The 19019-nt window shown below is 41.6% G+C and overlaps 1 protein-coding gene across 3 annotated transcripts in view; it reads right to left on the minus strand.

Annotated features, from left to right (window-relative positions):
• Positions 1 to 5676: 5676 nt before the first annotated feature.
• The window catches only part of znf800b (zinc finger protein 800b), a 31940-nt gene continuing 18597 nt past the window's right edge, over positions 5677 to 19019 (minus strand). For all 3 annotated transcript variants that reach the window (XM_030719698.1, XM_030719696.1, XM_030719697.1), the window contains 9 exons: positions 15142 to 15237; positions 13520 to 13663; positions 10783 to 10963; positions 10497 to 10686; positions 10247 to 10409; positions 9585 to 9949; positions 8343 to 9485; positions 7865 to 7976; positions 5677 to 7406 (listed from right to left, as the gene is read on the minus strand). In XM_030719698.1, coding sequence (XP_030575558.1) covers positions 7875 to 7976; positions 8343 to 9485; positions 9585 to 9949; positions 10247 to 10409; positions 10497 to 10686; positions 10783 to 10963; positions 13520 to 13663; positions 15142 to 15237 — 2384 coding nt within the window. In that variant the 3' untranslated portion in view covers positions 5677 to 7406; positions 7865 to 7874. The remainder of the gene's footprint in view (positions 7407 to 7864; positions 7977 to 8342; positions 9486 to 9584; positions 9950 to 10246; positions 10410 to 10496; positions 10687 to 10782; positions 10964 to 13519; positions 13664 to 15141; positions 15238 to 19019) is intronic.

The following is a 19019-nucleotide window of genomic DNA, read 5'->3' on the forward strand; positions in this document are numbered from 1 at the left end:
CACTTGGCAGGCATCTGATATTCCCAAATAGGGAGCAACCGTAGGAACATTTTTAAACCGGAAAGGGGGCATTTATGATTTAAAAACAGCTACACTGGTTCAAGATGTAACTACAAGCAAACGTCTCAAGAGGGGGAACTAAAAAAAAATCAGATCAGGGCAATGTGTGAACGTCTCGTGACTGAGCTGAGGCCCTGAGGTTATTAAAAGTTTCCTGTCTCATTTACACTCACGCTCACTGAGGATTATCACGCTTAAGAGGTGAAAAGGCATCATTTGTCTGTATGCTCATAAAGCCGTACTGCACACCTGAGCTTATGCTGTTCTTAATCATCTCGACTACTGGTCTTTTACTTTCCACCACAGTTCCTGTCACACTCTGTAAAGGCTCAAATATTAGTGTTTTTATTTAATTTTTTTCCTCCCGTGTTGCAGCAGAAATCCCAAAGAAGGAGGCTCCCGCTGCTGTGATTGTTATGTGCTCAATGATGAAGAGGGTTAAACCCCCAAAAGGCTGCAGCTGGCTCATCACTCTTTTTAATTCACACCCACGGCTGCCTGTCTATGAGCCTCTTGCCCACTTCTTCTCATGGTCTGGGTTTTATTTTTTTCTTCTCTCCTCACTTTTTTCATTTGTCTCTTCCCTTTTTTTTCCAGACCCTTCCTCCTCCTCTTCCCTTGAGCTTTCTCTCCCCCTCTCTCTCGTTTCCCTTCCTCTTTATTTCTACCATCCTCTGCCTCTCCGTCTGCCTCCATCGTCTGCCTCGCTGCTGCATCGCATCACCTTCTACAGGCCGTCTTCATCTCTCACGGGAGTGCACTGCTCTTTTCAGAAAGTGATAGCTTTTCTGCTGCCCCGTCCTCTCCCCATCCTCCCCTCCTCAGCCTCTCTCCCCCTTCCCCTTAAGTAGGTGTTCCTTTGAGTACCTCATCCAACAATTGCGATCAGCCTCTTCGGCACCCCCTCCTTCATCTTTTCACATATATGCTTCTCTCTTCCCCTCGCTCTCATGTCAACCAACTCGCACTCTTTTTCTTTTTTTTCTTTTTAAGCATGATTTTTCTATTTTAGCTCCATCATAAGCCAACGGGGCAATAAAATGGTGATTCCCTCAAAACACACACTCACAGACACGCAAATCTTTGGATCCAACCTCCATTCAGCGTGTTATAACCCTACCCAGGCTGTAGATAAATAAATGAAATTTGCCTGAATTAAATCCATGCAGGACTTTTTTTTAAAAGCACATTTTCTATCTTCTCGGTCTCATCTCCAAACATATCTCGTGTTTCCCGTAGATGTTGCCTCCAAAGTGGAAACACTTTTCTTCCTCGTTTACAGCCTTTTTTGATTGTTTCAATACAAAAAAATGCACAAAATCTCAACAAACATCACCGGGACACGCAGGGAAGCTCACGCATCCCTTTTTAAAAGACGCTTCTGATGTGATTAAGTCATGTGTCAGAAGATAACAGGGCTCACAGGTTCAAAAATAAGACTATGTGAGATCAAAGTCTAGGGGTGTGTGCTCATTATACAGCCCTTTGGGCTTCATTCTGTACAGCAGTGGTGGTATTCTGATTGCACCCTAATTAAGACAGTGCCATCCTCAGTAAAAGCAGAGAAACACCCGTGCAATGATATCTGGAAGAGCAAATTTCATGCTCATTATATCATGTCTCTGGTTTTTCAGCACTAATACATCCACGCAATACCTTTTAACGTGTGCTGTCAAGACGCGTACTCACCAAGCCGTCATTGTGGGGAATCCGTGTAGGAAAACGCATAAAACAATAAAATCCCGCAAGAAGTAAGCAGTGAAACTGAGACAATGAGTAACACAGACTGGCCAAAAGCATCACTGGAGGAATGTGAAAGAGAGAGAGAAAAAACCCTCGCAGAGAAATTTAAGAGAGAAAGAGATAAGAGGGTTTAGTAATACGGAGAAAAGAATTTGCATGTTAGATACCTCAGAAATCAGAAAATCAAATCATCCGCCAGTGTGCGACCGGTGGAAGCTCCAGCTCCAGCCTCCCCCCCGCAGGCTCCGTGGGGTCCCTGTCCGTCTAAAGCAACTTCCTTGCGGAACTCAGCACTTTCACCTCCACCCTTCCACAAAAAAATAAAAATAAAAATATATATCCTGAAGTGAAATATTTTTGTTCCACAACAGCAAAATGATTTGAAGACAATTAGGCAATCCTCATAGCGAAGACAGGACAAATGAACAGATCTGAGCAGCTGGCACGAAAACAAAAAAACAAAACACAAAAGTGTTCTGTCGTGACCGACAGAGCCGATCTGGGAGGCAAAAACAACTACTAACTCCGCACTAGTTAAAGGAGACAATGGAGGGAGGCTGCCTGTAATGAAGTCGATGCCCAAGACTGAATCTCACATACAGAGAGAGGGGGAGAGAAGGAGAGAGAGGGGGAGAGAGACAGGGTGATGAGGGGACAGAGTGCAGGAATTCATCACGCGCGGACTCTTGTCAGTAATGATCAATAATGTTGGCAAAACCCACCTGATTGTTATCCAGTCCTCTCTAAGCTTTCCGCACTTTGCGCATAAAAACCCTTGCCGTGAAGTCCGCTCGCGCTGCTCCACGGACGCGCGCGCACACCCCTCTCCAGGTTGTCGGTGCTGAAAGGGACAGCGCACGACTCCGCTGCCACGCGAAGCAAGAACCCCGCTCTACGTGAAACATATGTATTTCAGGCATCGAGTATGCTCAAGCCGCCTGCACCAAATCATCGTCTAATTGCACCACTGTCGCCAAGCGGAGTCCGCCCATTCAATCAAGTTTATTACCAATCAATCGGATCGATTGTTTCCACAGTAGAAGGCTTTGGTTATTAGAACACGTTAATAAGTCATCAGAATATGCTCAGGCAGGCGTTGCGCCGCACTCTTAATTGCCTGAACTTCAATCCGTTTTTTACTGCGCCCATTGATTCCCCCCCTTTGTAAAATCATAGCGCCATGGCTCTTTGTGGTGAATGGAATTAAACAAATGAACCGCATCCCATCTGCTGTGTAATAACAATTTGATAAGCTGTGTGGAGTCAGAAACCAGGCAATTGAAACAGACCCGGGTGTTCCCTCATGTGACAATGTGTAAGATGTGCGCAACATGTCCAATTTGTGGCTTTTCCGATGCGGCGCGAGGTGGACAGACGCGGAGCAATGGCCCCATCTAGTGGCGGACACTCTGTAAATGCAGCATAACAGGAGCAGGTCGGAGGTCCTCAGATTCTTTTTTGTTTGTTTTAAAAGGCAAGGCAGGGGTGTCATATATGGAAAATACAATGCCAGCTACAACAATAACTCCTACTTAAATATGAAGGCATTATTATTATTATTATCCAACAGCACGGCACAATCATTGGTCATTTGTAGCTTTAAATTTGCATTTTTATGTAACTTTCATGTTTATACCAGTAATGTTTATCCATTTACTTTTAATTTTTCTACCTCTATAGAATTATACTTTTTTTCAGAGATTTTCAGGGGTCTCCACAAGGTCCTCTTAGCTAACCACTTCAGATATGAAGTTAGTCCTGCAGCAATGATGGCAAAGCTCTCCTCACACACCTTCTCCCACTTCACAGCCAAAATCCTTTTGATTTATTTTATAAATATCGCAAAAGCTTTGTTCTTTGCACTCCGCTTATATTGTCAGGTTACAAATGTGTTTTTAAGAAGGTAAACTTACTATCAAATTGAAGTACTTTAAAGCAGTTGAGGAGTATTTCTGCCAGATATATGATTTGTGTACACTTACCAGCCCCTTTTTTAACTGCACCTTGCTACTTCTGGTTTGCGTCCCCATTTTGGCTTAAGAACTGCATTTATTCATAAGGGGGTAGATTTAACAAGGTGCTGCAAACCTTCCTCTGAGATTTTGGTCCATATTGATATGACAGCATCACACAGTTGCTGCTGATTTGTTGGCTGCACATCTATGATGCAAATCCACCACATACCAAATGTGCTCTATTGTGACTGCTGAGGTCATTTGAGTAAACTCTTTGTCATGTTTGAGAAATCAGTTGGAGATGATTTGAGCTTTGTGACATTACAAGTTACCATTACACCACCAGCCGCCTGAATTGTTGATACAAGGTTGGATGTATCCGTGCTTTCATGTTGTTTGCACCTACCATCTCTTTCAAGGTTTGGCATGTTGTGCATTCAGAGATGCTCTCCTGCATACCGTGGTTGTAATGCTGTTGCCTTTGTATCAGCTTAAAGCAGTCTGGCTGTACTTTCACACAGATATTTATGGATATTTTCCTTTTTTCCAGCCAATTCTCTGTAAACCATAGAGATGGTTGTGTGGGAAAGTTGCAGGAGATCAGCAGCTTCTGAAATACTCAAACCAGCTCATCTGGTCTGAGTCATATAAATCACCTTTCTTACCCATTCTGGTGCTTGGTTTGAACTTCAGCAGGTTGTCTTGACCATGTCTACATGCCTAAAAGCACTGATTTGCTGCGATATGATTGGTTAACTCGATGTTAGCATTCATGACGTTAATAAAAGTGGCCAGTGAGTGTATGCAGGTTAAAAATAATCTGCAATATGTCACGGTTGATTGCAGTGATTGAAAATGTTACCCAGTGTAATGGTGTGGCTCACTATAGTGTTCATGCTGATTGAAGTCTACGGACCTGCTGTAAAAGTGGCATCAGGCTTTGGCTATAAGAGAGTCAATTCACTGCTCATTTTTGTTGTGATTTCACTCTGGATGTATCAATATCTTTGAATAATATATCCTGCTCTAGATGAAGTAGCTTGTTGTTGCTGCAACAACTTGGTGATGTTAAAAAAAAAAGAAAAAGATGCATTTCAGCAAAAGGAAACAAAGTCATGGGGGAAAATGAAAGGGAAAAAAAAAGCAGTCTCCATAGACGTAATTCCTGAAAAGCCAAATGAAATCTCCTGCAAGTGCTGTAAACAAACAAGACTGATAGAAGTAGGTGACTCACATTATAGAGGGAAAAAAGACACAAAGCTACACAACAACACACTGAAGGTTTAAAGCAGTATATTTTTATTTAAGTGGTTGGTTTCAACATTCTTGATACTGAAAGGCTTTTCTAACTCTTGTCAAGTTCTCTAGAAGGTGAGCTTAATAACGTTACAACTTATGATTAAAGAAATGTCAAAATGTTTAAAAAAAAAAAAAAATCTAAGTCTCTGGAGATTTCATTCCTGCTCCCCACTGGACACATTTCAACAAAAACATGTCCTCCTTCAAAATAAGATACAAAAAAGAACTAATGGTGGAACAATGCGAGCTCAATTACAGAGTTGTAACTAGTCAGAAATGTTCAAAGCATACGGCCAACCAACACAAGTGAGTAACTATTTTGACTATTAGAACTATTATTTATACCATCCGTGCAGGATGAATCAATATACACATGTCAAGACCTCGTTGCACTAGCATTTTCCGTTATAAAAATAAAGTTTGGTCTTTCCTCTTTTTTTCAGGTTTTGTTCCATTTCATGGCTTTCTGTTTGAACAGTAAGACATATCTGCTTTTGGTCTTCCTCAGTCCTTTCCTTATAACTCTTATGTGCCAGCATCTCAAAGACTACCATCAGGAGCTGTTAGCAAACAAGTACCCCCCCCCCCCCCCCCCCCCCCCCCAAAAAAAAACCCAAAAAAAAAACCTTGAGTACATGAAAGCATATGAATTGAACTGATACAGCATTTAGTAAAAATATACCTTATAGGTACAGAGGGAAAGAAAAATTCATGCCCCTGCATGTTTAATGCATGTGGATGTAACAAAGCATTTCATATTAATAATTCTTAAGTAAGGAGAAGTTAATAGTTTTGCTTTCCGGATATGTGGCTCTCTTATTTTCTCTGTTCTGATCAAAATTAGCCAACTCGTGTTAATTGCCTGCTGCTTTAGGCACTGAGGGTGAGACACATCTACCAGGACCTGTGACGGAAAAATACAACAACTAAAGGAAGAATCGGCAAGTTGACGGCGGTCAGAAAATAATGTCTTCCGGTTAACAGTTTAAGATCTAAGGCAGTATGGCTGTTGGTGACCTGTCACGTCCTGCAAACATTCAGGCACACATTACTCCACATAATGTGCTGTCCAGCTCCTTCTCACTGTAAATATGCACCTCCTACATTTATGCAAGTGATTTAGCACGTAGGGTGTCAGTTTGATAGTCAGAATGTTTCCCCTGCTCTATCACATGTTGCTTCAGACATTTATAATTTGAAGTTTGATTGTTTTCTATTGAGCCAAAGATTTCTTTCAGGTCTCGAAATCCACACAGGCAAGTCCGCTGGAAGCATGACTCGATGGTTTCAGGGTGCCGTCAAGGTAAAGGAAACACCCTTTACAAGCATGCAATCAATCCAGGCAGATAAGGCAGAAAAACAGCGATTACTACATGAAACTGACAGAAGTGATATTAGAAGCAGCACGCACACATTTTTTTGTTTTCATTAAAGAAAACTTTAAACTCCACACTAACATTTCCTTCTATTTGACTGTACCCTGTAATTCATGACCTTCTGAACTTGTTGGTCGCTTTAGAGCTGATTAAATCTGACCTGTTTGAATTTCACTATCAACAGGGAATATTTACAAGGGAAAATAAAGACTATTCAACTCTAAGGCAAGCATCAAACACTTTGGCTACAGTTTCTCTCTAGAAAGACAGCAGGGCACAACAGTGGTCCAATCAACATAGGAATCAAGTGAGGGGAAAAGCAGATGAACCAGCTGAATATATTAGGCCTATATCACACCCATGACACACACATAAGTCATAAATTAATGAAATGCTGCTGCAAGGATCCAGATTCATTTTGTGTAGGGTTAATTTAGCGTTATGTTGCAGTCTGTTTTCTGTGGAGACCACAGTCCAGTTCTGATTTCCCTCCCTTTTTATCTCTCTCTCTCACACACACACACACACACACACACACACACACACACACACACACACACACACACACACACACACACACACCCCTTCCATAAACTAACTTCATCCTTTTGCTAAAGGCCGTTTACCAGGAGCAAAGCAGTACAAACTAGTCATCTGCATATGGATCCATATTCACATCTTACAGTAGGTAAATAAAGATATTATGCAGCAGTAGTGAGTCTCTGTGGGGATAGCAGCGCCACCATCCAGCAGGCTGGCTGGCTTCATCATGAAACTGTACAAGAATGTCAGATTCCAACAATATATTTGGTTCTTAAGCAAATGTGGAAAAGAAAATCGTTTGTACTTCACTCCTCTGTCGGGCTCTATCTATCACATTTCCATCCTCGTTTTCCTGTGCTTACTCCATCTGCGTATTATTTTTCCAGTTTGTCATCGTTAGTGGCTCACTCCTCCTTTATTCCCGGGGGGTCTGTGAGGAGAGAGATATAAAAGTGAGGAAAGAAATGATCAGATTGAGTTGGGCGAAGAATCAAGGGAGAAACAGAAGGTAAGAAAAAGACTTCTAATGAGCAGAGTGATACACAGAGAAATAAGTGAGAGTGAGAATGTAGGAAATGGCTGGTAAAACGTGCCAAGCAGTTAATTAGAGGAGGAGAAGGAGGAGGAGAGTGATTGGGATTTCACATCTCTGCCAAGGGAGTGGACTTCAAGACAAACAAATAAACCCAGACATTTCTTCCCACAAAGGAAACACAAACAGACATTTGCAGATTTGCTCAGGTACAAGTTCACCATGCAGCAGCTTGTCTTTGTGGTTTCGGCATACACATCAAGAAAGAGACAGGGAGACAAAAAAAGACAGGATGAGGATGAGACAGCGATGAAGCAGCGGAGTCACTTTACTCCAGGGAAACTCTGTGTTCTTACACTGTGTTTTTCACCAGACGAGGGACTTGGAGCGGGTGCTGACTCCTTTCCTCCTGCTGCCTGCTGCTGTCGAGGCATTACGATGGCTTCGCTTATGTGACTCCAGGTACAACTGAGAAAAAGTAAATATCCGAATGTTATGCAGATGCATGCTAGTGAGGTATTTTCATTTTATAAAGTTATTATGAGCCAAATGTATCTTAATGTTCTGGCTGCAGAAAAATAACATACGGATGAAGGATTAATCTAGCGATGACTTTACTGATTAATCAATTTGCATTTATGCCAGAAAACTCTAGAGTCCAAAGTGACTCAATTGAATGCAAAACTGGGCTACTCCCTGTCTTGGCCAGGGCACGCTCTTGTAAAACTGTTTTAATTTTTAACCTCAGTCAGACTTTCACTGCTATAAATAAAGGTTCTTTCTGCCTCGTATTCTCACAGGGAGAAGTGTTTCTTTTATTCATGTTAATCATACCTTTTTAGCAAAAGCTCGTCCACACTGGTCACAGGCATGAAGGGAGAAATTCTTGGTCACCCTGACTTCAGTGGACGATGTCCCTGTGCTGCTCTCTGATTGGGTGTCATGTCGCCGGGTGTGTGGGGTTTGGCTGCTGGGTGAGGTGGTGGTGGAGGAGGAGGAGTTGCGCTGGTGTGTGTGTTTTTCGCTGCGGCGGGTCAGCGGGGGGCTGATGGGGCGGTGCTGATGGGTCTGCTGTCTCTCTTGCTTACGAGTGACGGGAGGGGATGGGGTGAAGACTGTTGATGAGAGGTCCTGTTGTTTCCGAGTGACAGGGGCTGGAGGTGGGGCAGAGGAAGATGAAGAGGCAGTTGGGCCAGTTGTGGAGCACTCTTGCTTGCGGGTGACAGGAGGTGAAGGTGAGGAAGATGACGAAGCATGACGTCCGTTCACTTCCTCTTTGCCGTTGCTGCCTGTCCTCTTGCTTGAACTGTTAAGGACTACCTCTGCTAGCCTCTTCACTGCCCTGCTCTCCAGCTTGGGCATGATCTTGGCGAGGTATGCAGATGACTTCTTGTGAACTACAGTCACGTGACGCAGGACATCGCGCTTGCGACGTGACTCGTAGCGACAGAGAGGGCAGCGGTAAAACTTAATGAAGATGTCGTTGCCGTCTGTGTGCAGCTCGATGTGTTTTGTTAAGTTCTGACGTGAGCTGAACTGTCGTTTGCACAGCTTGCAGAAGAGCTGCTTAAAGTCAAAGCCCACTGACAGTTTGGTCATTTTGGCCGCCATGCCACCACATATGTTTGTCCCACGAGAGGACGACGACGATGATGATGATAATGGCGTCATTTTGGGGCTTGACGGGGCCTCTTCCTCCTTAACCTTCATGGTACTGTGTGCCACAGAAACTCCTTTACCTGTGCCGGTGCTATCACTAGGAGAAGGAGCTGGACTGCTGTCAATGTCCTCATCATCTTCTTCATCTGAGGGCTCCACGGCTTCCTCCTTCACCCTGACACTGTTGCTGGGAGCCACATTAGTGCTGCTGCTGTTAGACGTGGCTGCTGCAGTAGTGGACGTTGCTGTAGTAGTAGACCTGTTACTTTTCATGCTGTATATCTTGTGGACTATACGCATGTGCCTCTTCAGCATGAGCTGAAACACACCATTAAAATTCAAATATCAACTGATGTTCGTCTTTCTGAAGGAGCAAATTACATGATAACAAAATACTAACTTATCAACAAACCCTACCTGAGAGCTGTAGTTCCTCTTGCAGAGTGTGCAGCGGCATGATGCCGAGTTTGCCTGCGGGGAGGCTGGGAGCTGACTCTGAGGTTTGGTTTGGTTTTGGTTTGAAGATGGTGTTTTCGAGTTCACAGGGGTGGACTTGGAGCTGTGGCTGCGTGTTGGAGAGGCATTGTTGCTCTTCCTGGGAGGTGTGACTTCCAGTGAGAAGGGCTGGCCAGGGCGCGAGGCGATGCTGGGTGTGATGGTGTCCCTTCGCAGGCCACGATGCACCTCGTCATAGTGGCGTCGCACGTTAGCTTTGGTAGCGAAGGTTTTGAGGCACACTGGGCACGATTTTCCAGTAGGTGTGCTGAGAGTCCTCGGCCGACCTTTGGTGTCATGAAAAAGGGTTATCAATTCAAGTAATTATTCATGTGAGAAAGCAAAAATGGCATTCAACATCAAAAATACAGCTAATGATTATTATTTTTAAAGAATAACAGGTAAACCCACAGTAAATTAACAACTTGTAAGAATTGGCTCCACAATGTCAAACACAAGTCAGTAAAGTTTAGAAATACTGGACAGATTATCCAAGACAAATATGATCCAATCCCATGTATTATCTCTGCAGCCAGCTGTAAAGGGGGTAAGATAGTAATTTTAACGTGACGTATGGATTTTACCTTTCACCATAGATAGCAGGCTCGTAGGTACGGTGCGTGTCTCCGTAAACTTTCTGAGTTCTTCGAGTTTTGTCTGATGCATTTTGCGGCAGTGACGTCTGATGCTGCGGCGCGAGTTGAAGTCTTGACCGCAAAGACAACAGGAGATTGTCACATCCTCAACCTGAACGAGATTGAGAGAAACAAGTCTGATTTACTCAACATCACAAACAAGATGATGCTTTTGTCACTCGTGCTCTGGGGCACCTACCCCACTGTTGGACCCCTCATCCTCAGGCTGTGGCTGCTCCTCTTTAGCCTCCTCTTCAGGCTCCCATCTCCTCTGTCCCTGGTTGTGTCTTGGGCTGCTGTGGCTTTCTGATACACCCGTCTGGTTTGCCTGGTTGCTCTCCACACCTTCCATTGTTTCTCCTTCCCAATTTACTGGACTCTCTCTGGCGCTGCAAGAAATAAAAAGACATCAAATATCAGAAACAAAGAAAAAAGACCTGAATTTAGACATTATGGTACTTTTACTTTATCAGCATAGTACTGACCTGGGTGTGTGTGATGGAAATCTAGCCAGCTCCTCCTCTGTGGTGAGGTACTGGAACACCGCCTTGGTGGTGGTCTGAATGGGCTCCAGTCGGACTACATAATCTGGCCGATCAGCTCTTGGATAGATGGCGTCCAATAAATCCTTCATAGCTACACTCTGCCTGTCGTCACCTGGTGAACCTATGATAGAAAAAGCCCAAGAAACAAACAATAATTCATTTGTTTTTGATTATTTTCATTATAAATAAATATAAATTACTATATTACAATCCTTTCTGATCAGTGCTATTGATTCATATTATTTGAATGGCTGCAGAGGATGTGTGCCTCCCTTGACCCCAAAAGAAGCAACTTATCAGGCAACCTAAGAAACTTCATTTAGAAACATAGTTCAGTTAGTGCTGCACTGTGACACAACAAGCACTCCTTACAAAAGAACCACTTCTTGACAAAGACAGCAATAACACTGTAATACATGTATATCCCGAGAGCAGATAAACCCTGTTCAGTAACCACCTTGATGGCTGTATCAGTGAATAGTTGAATGGATAATCTACAATCGAGATGGCCAAAGAGTCTGAGCAATCTTTTCCAAGAAGAATGCAAGAATGCCTGGTGTCAGGCCTAACAGAGAAAATTGGTTAGACATTTAACCTCAAAAAACCCATTTCTGATCTTGCAAAGCTGTTTGTCAGTATAATACACAAATGAAAAACACACAAATAAATGAATGAATGCAACACACTCAGTGGATGCCTCAGTGAAATGCTTTGAATCTGGACTAAGTTTTTATGACCTGAAGGCTATTAGCAAGGCTATATTTGTCTTGTTAATAATAAATAAAATGCTAATACCAGCTATGTTCACAGCTTCCACATGAGGTTACTACAGAGCCATGTTTTACTCACAGCACCATTTAGAATGGATATTTGAATAGATATTGAAAAAAAGATAATGAAGACAAGGTAACCCAAATTGAAAAGATTTTAATTAGATGAAAATTATCCTCACTGAGCTGTGATGCCTTCACCTGAAAGACTGCAATTTGGCATAATGGGCTGCAACATTATACTATTAAAAAGAGAAACAAAAGCCATCATTGTACTCGTTTAATATCTCTGACCTGTGGCAAACTGCACCAAGGCATCAGATAAAAGTGTCCAAATCTAAACAGACAAAATAATCTCACAGGGGCCAGCCACCTTTTCTCTTTAATTTTCTTTGTTACTGAAAAAAAAGGGAGAGTGGAATAACATTTAATATGGTAGGAGTAGTGGTGTGGTTGGTGTGATTCTGGTTATGTACTGAATACAGGAGGGCGCAGACCTACAAAACATTCTCTCTGTGCGGTATTAGTTTGGCACATATTCTTATCCACACAGAGCATTTTAGTTTGAGTAAATGCAAACTCTTGACTTGATTAATGTTTCTTTAATAATAATAAAGCCCTTTTTAACAGTAGGTATAACAGTATAACTTCTTCTCCCAGGCAGTAAGGCTTCAACAACTTCGGGGCCCCCTCCCTGTACCAGGAGACTGAACACAGGATACCCTCACACAGTCATGTTTTACAGTCTAGTATGTCTATGCTGTACAGACTAAAGTACTTCAATATATTCACATTCTGACATGTTTACATGCCACCTTAAACTGGCAGAAGGCACTTTCCACTCTCACGTCATAACCATGTATGTTATACTCTGGTATAGTTATAGTCACTTAATAGCTACTGTCTAACAGTTACTAGTACAGTTACTGTAAAGTCTGTGTCTGCACTTCAGGGTTGTCTTGCACAGTTATAGGTTGCATAATGGAACTAAGAGAAACGCCTTTTCAGCCTTATTGCATATTTGTAAATGGACGGGCTGACAACAAGTCATCTTCTAATTTAATGGACAATAAACTTCACTTGATAGACTCCTGATTGAGTCAAAAACAAACACACACAGCTGTACTTACTGGTGTGCAGATTAAAAAGCAGATGAAGATGAGATCCAATTAAAAGATGTATATTTTTTACAAAGCAAATAAACTGAGAAAAATATAACATTGTTTATGCTGAGACAGATGAGAAGAGATCGTAATGGAGAAATTACTTGAAGACTTTCTTAGGCTTCATCCTTTCTTGGCGCCTCCTCCGTCTTGTAAAGAAAAGAGATGTGGACACATACTGTGGCTAATGAGAAGTAGATAAAACAAATGCTGCGAGATCAAAGTCACTCTCCTTGGTGGTACGAGACAAGAATCTGCATTTTGAGTGAGGGAAGAGACTGATGGATAGATGTGCAACTGGATGTGGGTTTGTGTGTACAAAGACAGACAATAATGAATATGAGACAGGTGGCATGAAAGAGACTAAAGGAACCTTGGGAGTGAGAGAAAGTCAAATCTGAAGAAGCCAAAGGAGACGATAAAGAAATCAGGGTTTGTTTTTTTGCTGAGGGCATTTGTGTGGGGGTAATCTCAGGGATTTATGGGTCCCACGCTGAAGTGAAGTTTGATCCCTGCCTTATTCAGGGACTTACAGTTTGTCTGGGGGTGTCAACAAGTTAATGTGAATGCCCTCGGTCTTCACACAGGGTCTGTCCCCAACTCTTGTTGTGCCTACTGATTTCATTATTGAGTTTTCAGACATTTGGATTTTCTATGCTTTCTCTGCAGATTTTGGATTATAAATGTGGATTCCAGACATGTTTATGAATGTGTGTCTGCATGCTTATGCCTTTTGTCACTGACCATCAGACTCAGGCAGCTGCGATAGGCAGTAGTACTCTTTATGTGTGATGAGGTTGGGCAGGCCTCTGAACAGACTGCGGCACAGTTTACACTCAAAGATGGTGTCCACCTCCCTTAGCAGCATGTGTTTCAGCTGGCTGGTGCCTGCAACAGAAATACGAGCAGTTAAAGGCACAGATACAGTATTTCTTTTTTTCCCCACCATCACAATGTTATTGAACAATTTAAAAAAATCTTCATTCATTCATATTTTTTAATGTCACAGTTGTTAAAAGATTCTGAAACACTTTATCTTAATATAAGAAAATGCTTATAAAATTAGGATTAATCACAGATGAACAGTAAGTTCCAGTATGCACGAAAGGCCTGTAGTGGTAAGCCCGACAGATATCCTAATCGCTGGAATCAGTGCTTTGCTCTTTTAAAGGATTTCTGATAATGATTGTCTTTACGTTAAGGCTACATATGCATCACGGCCATCATTACTTTTACTTTTTCAATAACTTATTCAACACTCAGGTGTTTCATATTCTTTTCATTTGTCTGTATACAAGTGTTCAGTGTATTATTAGGTATGTGACTCATTTGCTGGGCTCTGCTGGACATTTTACACGTGTATCTATACAGCTACACGTTAAGATGACTCTCAGATATAACCACATACACACACACAAACCTGTCACTTAATTTTATCTCTTGTCATTTTGCTACTGGCTCAGAACTATATGTGTAGTGGCATGGATTACAACAGCAAGGAATAACAACACTGAACCTACAATATAATGTGCAGAGCAGGAGATTAGGCTAAACACGTGACTGAGTTCAAGCACAAAAGTCACTATTTCATCAGAAACATAACCTGCAGTATTTTGAATATTGATGACTATTGTGACGTACTGTATTTTGTTGTGATGAAGAAAGGCTTAGGGTGCTTTCAATTAAATAGTCAACCTGTGTCTCAGCCTTCACCTATAGCCATGAGCCTTCAAGGATGCCCCGTTGGGAAGAAGAGACAGACCAAGAAAACTGTGGACAGGTTATATAGTTATATAGCCTCAGGAAGACCCGGGAGGAAGTGGAAAACACTGCTGGGCAAAGGAAGTCCAGCTACATACATACATGCTCACTGACATCAGATGTGGAGACTTTACATTAAAACTACACATGTGCCTTTCAGGCAGACTTCACGCGCACTGTTCATGGTGTCTACAGCTGTTCATGTCCGTGTCCGCAACAGAGCATAATTATGACTTTGGGAATACCCTGCCCAGCCTGCTGCCACCACAACTGACTTCAGGGAAGTGGAAGGAAAATCATGGATGGAAAAGATGGATCCATTTTCTTAACTGCTCATCCAGTTCACAGCTTCACACTGTAACGATTTGCTGACATTTTACAGACTAAACAATTAATGAATAATTGAACAAATTAGCAATCAATGCAAAAACAAAGAAAATAAAACTGGTGGTATAAAAGACGGAAATCCTACTGCTGTGTCACCGGGATTATTTCTTGCGGTACTCCACTGTGAAAACTGTCAACACATATTCAAAAGAGAGAAGGACGCAATGACAGTAATTCATAAATAAGAACGGAATGAAGGACAGCAAGAAAAAACAAACCAGAGCGGAAGCATTCAATTATCTGCTGAATCCCAGACTTGGAGGTCTGCAAAGGCTGCTGGAGCAGAGGAGGATCACCCGGCTCCACACAGAGACCTGAAGAGAGAGAGAGAGAGAGAGAGACAGAGCACGAGAGAGTGCATTTTATTAAAGTGAGCGTGTAATTACAAAAGAGTATGAAAGCCACTGAGAAATAAAGCATCACCTAAAAATTCTGGGGAGCTGGAGGGAACAAAGTATATTGCCAATGCCAGTGCTTAAAGGGCAAATACAATCAGAGTCAGACAATGAAGTCTGTTCAGGATGGTGATTCACTCTGAAATCATTACCTTCTAACACACACGAACAGACGCACGCACACACACACACACACACACACACACACACACACACACACACACACACACACACACACACACACACACACACACACACGCACACACACACACACACACACACACACACAATGAGAGAGCATGCTTTCTATCTTTGCCTTCTAGGATCAGCATTATAACAGAAAGGAAACACAGAACACAGGCGTAAATGAAAAACACCCGGTACAAATGAAATCTCTCTGTGGGGATTGCTCAGAGGACTACAGCTCAAGTGGGAGTGATGAAAAACATGCAGCAGGAGGGCAGAGGTATGCTGCTGACAAATTTTTGTGCTGAGTCCAACAGGGGTCAGAGCCAGCAAAGGACTGGGTACTCCGACTTGGGTCTAGCGCAGTGCTATATTATCTGCCAAAAGAGGAGCACAGCAAAATTTACTGATGTGCACTGGAGAACATTTTTTACTTATGCTTGACCTCAATCACTGGAGGATGTTGACTTAGCCAGAAAACATCACTCCTGATCATGAGAAGGATTCGATGTTTTGTCTGGATTACTGACCGGCTTTTGCACTAGCCTCCCTTTATTGCATGTAATCATTCATTCAACAGTTACAATAATACAGTGAGACAATTGTATTTTACTCATCTCTTGATTGCATGTAAGTCAATAAGAGCAAATGTCTATATTTAAACAAAATGTATAAATCAGACATTTTTCTTTCCTAAAACATTACTTTGTCAGTACAATTTCTGCCTGCACAAAAGAACAAATTTGTGTTATTTATTAGGTCTTAATAATAAACCAAATACTTATGAGTTTTGTGTTACTGATTGGACAAAATACATAAAAATGTAGGAACCTTTTTTGTAGCTTTTTTAATGATTTTCAAATAGTTAGTTCATTTATTTTAAAAAAATACGTTAATTCTTTTTAACCTTCTGTAGCCCATAGCAGCCACCCAGCATTTCCATGTAGCAGCTGTGGCCGGCCAGTGTGTTTCTACTGCTGTTTGTGTATAAAACATTTTTTGTTACACTATATTTAGACATATATTAATAATATCAACACTTAGCAATAAATCAGGAATAAAAAAACTGATGTGTTTCATTTCAAATATTTTAAGTTTTTACTCCCAAAGTCACCTTAAACGCTGTTTTGGCCGCTGTTAGCCGGTGTTGCTAAAACTTTCTTCCAAGTGGATCTAATGTTGGTAACAACTCGGACACTTGGCGGATAAACTCTCATACGATTTGAGAATGCAATCAAACTGTATGACAAAGAGAAAGTGGGATTTTTAAGACACTAGAGCCAAATGTTAGCTGGTATACAGCTGTTATTGTTTAGCTGGCTGTTGTCAGCTGTCTGTAAATGAGCAGGTCGCATATCTAATCTGCTGAAAATCTGTAACTGGGACAACATCAGGAATAAATAAGCATGTTTATGCACATTTTCATGTGTTAGAGCCGTGGCATTAGTTCAGGAGGTGAGGTACTCACAACCTCTTGTGCCACAACACAATAAACACAATCAGCACACATTCAAAGAAGGAAAGAAGTTCTAACTTATTGGTCTTAGAGTCAAACAAATTTAGTTTTCCTATATATTAAACATTAAATATAACATAGCATGAGTAGTGCTGTGGTTCCTGCATTACTGATAGAAGCTGACTGTGCCTGAAGACCCACAGTGGTTTACTGAAATGAATTATGGGTAAGTAAAGTGCCCTCGTTCTACCTCTTCTATAATAAAAAGGTAGAATGTGAGTATGCTTTTTTAGTTTGTTTTTTTAATTTCATCATCAAATTTTTTTTTAATCATTGCCATCTTGACTTTCAGTGGAGATGAGCATGCAAAAACCACAGGGCTGTTTACCCTCAAATGCATCACCTCGGACCCTGTTATCACCTCAAAAAATAAGATGCCATTGACAGTATTATTTTTACTGTGACAAAAAGGCAGTTTGTAAAAGCAATGGCTACCACAAAGCTCCAAATAAAACACTATCAATGTTTCCAGCTGTGACAAATGTCCACTGTTTGTCTGGCTCTGAAACATGCACATAGATTACAGCACACAAACTACCGTTTGTGTAGCAGCATCTTTTGACTGACATTGTGTTAATTCTTGGAAAGAGTCTATTTTGTCTTTTAGAGCGTCACTATGTGGAATATTAAAAGGTGAGAAGCTGAGATATTTTATGTTCAAAGCTTTTACACTGGCCTTATATACAATGTGTATTAATGCCCACTAGGGCAGCTGCAATATCAGATTTTCAAATCATGATTACTGTCACTAAAATGCATCACAGCAACAACATTACTGCGATATGTATGGAGATTTTGATGAAATTTAAATTAATTTTGTTTACTGTGTTGTCTTTTTTATCAAGTTAAATTAAAAATAAAAAGTCTGTCAGTATAACTTTAAAAAAGCACAAGAAAGAGAACAATTACACAATTATATATGACACTGTAATATGTGCATTAGTGGTATAATTATTTCATTTTTAAATAGCATAGTTATCATAAATACAAGGCTATCACAACACCCCTAATACACACAATGAACACAGACTGATATTACACAGTGTGAAGTGAAACGTGTGCTGACTGTTAAACCTGCACTAACAGTCTATCTTACTTTCATCTAATTAGTCCTTGTGTTTCGGTCTGAGAAGCAGACCTGTTTTGCATGCACGTCTCAAGTGTGAAAGTGGTGTATCTGAGGAGCTTTCATACCTATGGTTTGTTTACTCAGTTGATGAGTTTGTAAACTTGTAGCTTTTGGTTTCTTTTCACACAGAAAAGCCCACAACAAATCAAGTAAGAACATTCACTCCGCTTATTGGCCAGATGTTTCCGGGGAAGGAGCAAAGAAAAGTAAATACAGGAAGAAGGTGCTGTGTTCTGGATAACACTAAGAATTTTCTCCCAACATTCATATCTAAATGGGCAATATTTTACAATTTGTTTACTCTGCATGTCTACGATAAACTGCTGCATCCTAGAATGCAAACAATACCTGACTACGGGAAGACTTTTAGCTCAAACTTGCAGTGTACACCTGGATGTTGATCACATTCTAACCATAAACAAACTGCTGTTTGTTGCAAACTGGATTGAAACCACTTCCTCCCTCCAAAGGGTCTTAGGGCGGTTGTTCTGGTCTGACAGACTAACAATGCAGGTGTGAAAACACCCACAGAGAAGGAGACAGAAAGACTGAGAAACAGGAAGGTGAATGATAACCATGTGAGAGGCTTTGAAAGAGATGGAGATTATGCAGAACGAGTTTTCCTCATTACCATCTCCCAACACCTCCCCTGGGCAAGTTGCTATAATCCTGAGGGTGGGGGGGGGGGGGGGGGGGGGTGGGGGGGGGGGGGTCAGGGATGACCCCAACCTCCGCACTCCCCTCTGTAGGAGAGTCAGATCAACTAAAGCTTCTTATGTTACCACAAATATTAGAGTTTAACTGTATGAGAGTATAAATATGTGAGGCCTATAATGTAGGCCTCACATCTATTTTATTCTATTTCATCCT

Source organism: Archocentrus centrarchus, chromosome 23, assembly GCF_007364275.1.
Source record: "Archocentrus centrarchus isolate MPI-CPG fArcCen1 chromosome 23, fArcCen1, whole genome shotgun sequence".
Classification (NCBI taxonomy): domain Eukaryota; kingdom Metazoa; phylum Chordata; class Actinopteri; order Cichliformes; family Cichlidae; genus Archocentrus; species Archocentrus centrarchus.